The sequence below is a fragment of the Austrofundulus limnaeus genome, unplaced genomic scaffold, assembly GCF_001266775.1.
Source record: "Austrofundulus limnaeus strain Quisiro unplaced genomic scaffold, Austrofundulus_limnaeus-1.0 Scaffold13, whole genome shotgun sequence".
NCBI classification, from domain to species: Eukaryota; Metazoa; Chordata; class Actinopteri; order Cyprinodontiformes; family Rivulidae; genus Austrofundulus; species Austrofundulus limnaeus.
The window spans coordinates 481,720-488,463 of NW_013952415.1; the positions used below are offsets into that span (position 1 = coordinate 481,720).

Below are 6,744 nucleotides of genomic sequence, written 5' to 3' on the forward strand. Positions count from 1 at the left end.
GTACAATAAATAAATTAAGTTACATTAACTCATACTTGGAACAATGTCACTTAATTCAGCACATTTACACTGAAATTTGTATTCATCTTTACATAAATTAAATTATTCAAATTACCCTAGAATTGGTACCACATGGATTAAAATCTATTTACTGTTATTGTCACTTTGTTGCCGTAATTATTTTGTGTTGACTCTACTAAATATCATGCCTTCTTTTTGCAAAAATGTATTGAAGATGAGTTAGCAAATTACCAGATGTTGAAAAACAGCAAACAAACGTTTATTTGTGTAACTTTTTTGCAAACAAAATTTCATCCTTTTAAAAACAATTTTGTGTAAAATGTTGAAGAACAAATAAACATAAAAGTTGTGTACATTATATGTTTGCTGCCAAAATATTTATTTTGTGTGTTGATCAGGGCTATTTATGAAATTGTCACTTTTGCAAGGACAGTTTAATGATCTTGAAATTTCTCCCAAGTGCAGAATGTGACTGTCGTGGAAATGTTTTTTTTTTTTTTTAACCTGGTCAGAGACACGAGATTCAAGAACAAAAAGTACTCCATGAAAGGTCAACAAGATTTATTTGCAATTGCAATTTAKCACACCCCATCACACAGAGCAGTGGTACAGAAATGTGTGCACTGAGGCAGTCTCAGATACACTCATTTTTACAGCATGTTATCAAAACAGACAAACTGTGCCAAGGAGAGAATGATGCAAAGTGTCCATTGTGTAATCAAGAAGCTCTGCCTTTTTAAAACACAACTTTCTATGTCCAAAGTATGATATATCCTTCAAATAGGTGTGGATAACATTTTTTTTTCTGAACAAGACTTGAAGACTTGAGTCCTCCAGTGTKTTAAGAGGTCCTTTGGTTTAGCCAGTAGCATGCTTTTGAGGGTGTTCAGTTTTGGGGAAAGCTTTGACCAGTCTAGCTCGATGAAACGTTTCTGAAAGGCTTCTGAGCTCCTTGGGGTATGCAAGATTCAATGCATAAGTCACACCCATAAGCATGGCACAAGCCCTTGGAAAGTTGCGCTGACTGGTCATGACCTTCGTTCCATCTACCATGATACTGATGTCCTCTGTACCCTCTGACAGATAAGTCTGGATGCTGTAGACCTTCATCCCTTACAGCAAAGTCTTGTGCCACACTGTCTTCATCTTCATCCTAAAATAAGAACATTTTGTATCTTAGGCTGTAAAGCTAAAGGTGATAGTCCAAAAGCAGAGATTGAGGAAGACAGGCATTTTAACTTACATAACAGTCTTTATAAAGTTGATCAGCGAATTTCCCAAGGTACAGCATCCGACAACAGATGACAAGGTCTCTGGTCAAGTTGATGGTTGCTAGATGCCTAAAATAACAAATTAATATTAGTAAAGATCACAGAGCAGTTTTTAACAACAGGAGGCTTAGATTTAAAGAAACCACTGTCTACAGTGTGCTGCAAAGCAGCAAGTCTTATGAAACACTTCCTGTATTAAATGAGATTTCAGACCATCAGCAATCACTTCAGAAAGTGACTGGTCTTTAAAAAAATAACTCCATAACACCAAAGCAATGTGGTTTATCAGTGATCATATGGGATCGTAGCAGGTACAGTTTTTCACCAAACTAGCTGCTTCCCAATGTTTATAAATGGTAAATGGTACTGAACTTATAGAGCGCTTTTCAAGTCCCTCCGGACCCCAAAGCGCTTTACACTAACAGACATTCACCCATTCACACTCACATTCACACATATAAGGTATACTGCTAATTATGCCTTCTAATTTACAGTAGAGAAATAAAAAATACATATTTTTCAACTCCATATCTACAGAGAGGTTTTAAAGGAAAACTTACATYTGCTCAAGTGTCATTATATACATTTGTAGAGAAATTAAACTGGTAAAAGAAGAGTAATGTACAACCTTCACTATACTGACAAGCTGTTATAAAGTTGGGATCAGAACTCTGAGCAAAGCATYGTTGGATGTCATTCTGATCATAAGCTGTAGGAGCGCAATTAATTAATCAACCTCTGACATTAACATGTTGGTGTTAGCTATATGCTGTCACCATGACTAAAAACACAACACTTTGAAAACAAGATAACATGAAATAAATGGGGATTGAGGARGTTTCTTATGTGCCTTAGCCAAGTGTTAGCTAGCTTGTTGAGGTGGAGAAAGGTATGGAAGCTACGAATGGTTCTGAATTACAATAAATTGTGTTAAATGTAACATACTGTATACTTGTTAGGTAAATCAGGGAAARAGACAAAAATGTTCAAATGCTGGACCAACATAGACATAAAATGTTACTATTGAAGCTTCTTACCTTGAATTCCTTGCAGTCGACAGGCTGTGCCAAGTCTGTGTCGATTTCAACTTGTGCGGCAATTCCTGGGGCGGAAGTGTTCGACGAATAAAACCAAAGCGTTCCCATTGAGTAGAATTTATTTATCATCCAACATTGTTGAGCTTACTGATAAAAAATTTTTTATATCCTACTCGTTTCTGAATGTTTCCTTTTGCACATTCCTTTCAGGCTGTGAGCAGATTGACCAGAGGTGGTCAATCACCTTTGACCTCTCCTCCATGTCTGCTAGCGATGACATCCAGCTGGCTGAGCTTTGTATCCGCCTGCCCGCCTTCACCCAGTCCTCTAGTGCCTCCGTGGKCATCTACCACTCCAACCAGAACCAGTACTCTGGTACAAACCACTCCGAGAACAAGCTCATCCTGGGACGCCTCAGAGRCCACCCCAGTTTGATGTTCTCACCCTCCTCCTGGAAGGTCTTCAACATAACGGAGACGCTCCAGCGCTGGCTCCAGCAGGGACCCTCAGGGAAGAGGACGACGGATGAGGCCAGAGTGAAGGAGGAGGATTGGACCCGGCATCCCACCGCTGACAGGGTGATGATGGTGGTCTTCTTGAAGCAGGGCCTCAACAGCCAGCAAAATGCAACGCTGATTCACACAGCGGAGCACTCCAAGTATGTGAGCGTGGGTGGGGAGCCGATGAAGCCCACCTCAGAGGTGAGGAGAAGCAGGGAGAAGAGACATCAGCAGACCCAAAAGAGACAGAGGGATGGTAAAGCTACAGCASAGGAGAGACAAGGTGGTCTCTGCAGGAGGGTGGACATGTGGGTGGACTTCAAGAAGCTCAACTGGAGTGACTGGATCGTCTATCCCAAACGGTTCAACGCTTATCGTTGTGAGGGGAGCTGTCCCACYCCGGTAGATGAGACATTCATCCCTACCAACCATGCCTACATGCAGGTAAGACATCTTAAACATTTCTGCTGCTTTTGGATTATAATATCTTASTAACTCCAACAAGTTACGTAGCTGGTATTATTGGCAGTTTTATGCTGCCTGGTTTAGTTCATAGGCATACCGACAGTGGTTCTGTTCATTGAGGAAAATAGTGCTTGTCTACAGCTCCTCTGACATGTGGGGTGTCCCTCAAAGATCCATTCTGGGTCCACTGTTTTTTTTAGCTTACCTTTGTTGTTTTTAACTTGTTTTGGCGTACAACTGAAGAACTGTGTTCTAACCAGTGTGATYTTTTTCTTTTCTTTTCAGAGTTTGTTGACATATCACCACCCGGACAAGGTGCCATGTCTTTCCTGTGCGCCCACACGCCTGGCACCACTTTCCWTGTTGTACTTTGAGAACAACAAGATGGTGGTGAGGCACCATGAGGACATGGTGGTCGAGGAATGCGGCTGCCACTGAGGACAATAAAAAAACAAGTGGATGAATACATGCTGGCACTTCACAGAGAAGAGGAACCGCTGATGGAGTTATTCTGGGTTTYAAACTCATTTTGAACTCTTCATAAAAGGCCTCAAAAGACATAATGATGAAGCACTGTTTAATTGCACAAACACGTCTGTGCAAAAATACCCTTAAACTATTTTTTTAAATGCACAAAGACTAATTTAGGATAACGTTTCTAATTGATGCTTTGAGAGGCCTGGGRCAATGACACATATGTATGTTTGTCATAGATTTTATTACAATAAACATTTCATATCTTGGACAAGGAGTTGCAAGGGTTTTTATTAGCTTTGTCACTTCTTTCCTTTAAAAAAAGATAGCTGAGTCAGTCACAATAAAATAATTTAATAGAKATTTTGRAYTTACAAGTTYGCCTTCTCACCTCTTAGTTGTTTATAGCTTTAGWGTTTTTATAGCCATTTWATATTGTTTKATTTTGCATTTTTAATGRTGGATAGTGTCTTGAAAGGCACTKACAAATAAAAAGCATTATTATAAATGCGCAAAAAGGCCAAACTCAGGTTTCTCGGAATAAATGCTGAGGTTGCTGTAAAAACATTATTGAAACTGAACAGTGGTGGGCACAGTTCCCCTAAAGCACTAATAGGGGAATTAATTTCCTGTTTAGTGCTTTAGGGATTTTTCTATTTCTTAAATTCATTAGTGGATTAGCACTTGCTAAATTTATGAACTAAATTTAAAAGCACTTACTGAGGTCTTTAAATGTTTTTGATCAACATTACATTTACAGTTGAGGCTGAAAGCTGTCATACATTTTGTTCATATATGTGTATATACAAGATCACATGTCAAACTCAAGGCCCACGGGCCAAATGTGGCCTGCAGGTGACTCCCATTTGGCCCACCAAGGGCATTCAGTGACAACATTCTGCACACAGTAAATAGTCTCATGTCGACTCTGAAGAATGTTCCTTGTGTGTCAACTGGGCTATCTTGGTGCTTTAGAATTAGCTTTTGCTAAATTTTTCAGTGTGTTAGTGCTTTAGAATTAGAGGTCCTAAATATTTGAGTTYGTGCCTTAGGGTTAGTGCCACTAATATTTACATTAGTGCTGCCCACCACTGGAATTGAACTATTTCAAACGGTAAATTTACAGCTTTAAAACAGACCCCATGTGTTTGCCCTAAACTGATTTGTGTTAAACCTTCCTTTAAGATCATAGAGGTTTTTTCTTTATAAATGTCTATAAAACAAAATGGTCTACTGTTTCAAAATTAAATTTTACCTTCATACTTAACACTTGTTTTGTTTTAAACATGAAAATACTTCACGAGTGGTCACTTAATTTAGACACTGTCAACAGAAAAACAAGTTCTAGCAGAATAAATGTAACTACAAGAAAGGGAAAGTGTTAAAATTAACAGCTTGTTTATTGTAACGAAGCAAAAGGCAGACAAATAGCTTTTTCTCAAAAGCTGAGAATCAAAGCAACATCGAAACAGAAATGAATTCATCTGGTTCCTGAACACAGGAAAGTAAAAAATATTCATGTTGCCTTATATTTGTTTAATGTGTAAATACTAAGTTTTAACAAATAATCTTTTACCTAAAATTGGGATATTTTATAAACTGTTTGCTGCTCCCAAGTGGACACAATTAGTTACTGCTGATCAGAAAATAAAGCTCAAATAAGTTGACATTGCCTTTTGTAMATTTATTGCTTAAATATACGTTACTTAAAATACTACTTTAATAAAACTTATTTGTCACATTTCACAGCTCATACAGTTATACAGAATAAAAATACACTGATTTATGCATCTAATAATAATATAAGCACAACATTTTAACATACTAATCAGATGTTACAAAAAACAATTTCTTTCCAGAACATGTTTGATAAACAACAGCTGACTGAGACGAGACGTGTCACTTGAATGATTATTTAGTTTTTCTCTCCGTCAGCATGAACTCTGTGAATGAAGCTGATGGTCTTCATATGTCCATTTCAAACTGGGCATCTTCTAAAAAACAAACAAACAAAAAAACTAAGTTCAGTTGAGTTAAACACACAAAGATTCAGAAGATCTGTTAAACTGATGTGTTTACCCGAGTTCTCTGTGTGCACGTTGTGCTTGCTGCTGTTTGACGTCTCGTCAGGTTTGTTTGCYTCATTAGCCGAGTCCGGGATCAGCGGCCTGGTGACTCCCGGGATATCGGGCAGGTTGGGAGGGGTGCGAGCCAGGGGGGACGTCCGACACTGCAGGAGGAACTTCCTGTCGTAGATTATCCTGGTACCTGTGGAACCGGAACCATTTTAGAATTATATGCTGCTGAGAATGTTACAAAAACAGATTTTAGGCACTTTTTTGTGATGCAAAATTCCAAATATTTTCTGAATAATTTTAGTTTCTAATGTTTAATTGTAAAGTTTTGGTCTAAATTTACAACAAATGTTTGGTCTGACATTCCCTTTTGTGTCGTCTAAACAGTTTAAAGAGAAGTTAACATGGCATAAATCACAAAATGTGTCGGGCTGTCAAAAATTTTTCATCTAATCCCAAAGTAGCTGTGGATTAATAATGATTAATCTTAAATTTAATATACATTTCTACTGCATATTGACAAAATAAATTACTTGAGTTATTAATTAGTGTTTAATGTTTTTACTTAGAAAACAAAACTGATGCTTAGACATGATTTTTAAAATATAAAGCAGGATCTAAAAAACGCTCCAAACATATTTGAGTCAGTTAAATTTTGCGCAGATTAATGAGGTTAAACGAAGAATTCAAGGATTTTCATTCCAAATGAGTACTACATGAGGAATGAAAGATAGATACTAAGGTCACAGTTGTCAGCAAAACATAAATAAATAAAATAAAATAAGCCATAAGAAGACAAAAAGAAAAAAAAAACTGTACATAATGTGTTACACATGGAGATTTTTTTAAATTTATTTTATTTATTTAACCTTTATTTATCCAGGTAAACTGTTTGAGAACC

The 6,744-nt window shown here is 37.4% G+C and overlaps 2 protein-coding genes across 2 annotated transcripts in view; one reads left to right on the top strand and one right to left on the bottom strand.

The window, feature by feature from the left end:
* Positions 1 to 3,929, top strand: part of ndr1 (nodal-related 1) — a 4,735-nt gene extending 806 nt beyond the window's left edge. The window contains exons 2-3 of the mRNA XM_014002377.1: positions 2,540 to 3,273; positions 3,580 to 3,929. Of these exons, the coding sequence (XP_013857831.1) occupies positions 2,540 to 3,273; positions 3,580 to 3,732 (887 nt within the window). The 3' untranslated portion in view covers positions 3,733 to 3,929. The remainder of the gene's footprint in view (positions 1 to 2,539; positions 3,274 to 3,579) is intronic.
* Positions 3,930 to 5,144: 1,215 nt separating this feature from the next.
* The window catches only part of LOC106513527 (eukaryotic translation initiation factor 4E-binding protein 2), a 9,163-nt gene continuing 7,563 nt past the window's right edge, over positions 5,145 to 6,744 (bottom strand). Inside the window, exons 2-3 of the mRNA XM_014002402.1 lie at positions 5,848 to 6,036; positions 5,145 to 5,762 (exon numbers count right to left, since the gene is read on the bottom strand). Coding sequence (XP_013857856.1) covers positions 5,734 to 5,762; positions 5,848 to 6,036 — 218 coding nt within the window. The 3' untranslated portion in view covers positions 5,145 to 5,733. The remainder of the gene's footprint in view (positions 5,763 to 5,847; positions 6,037 to 6,744) is intronic.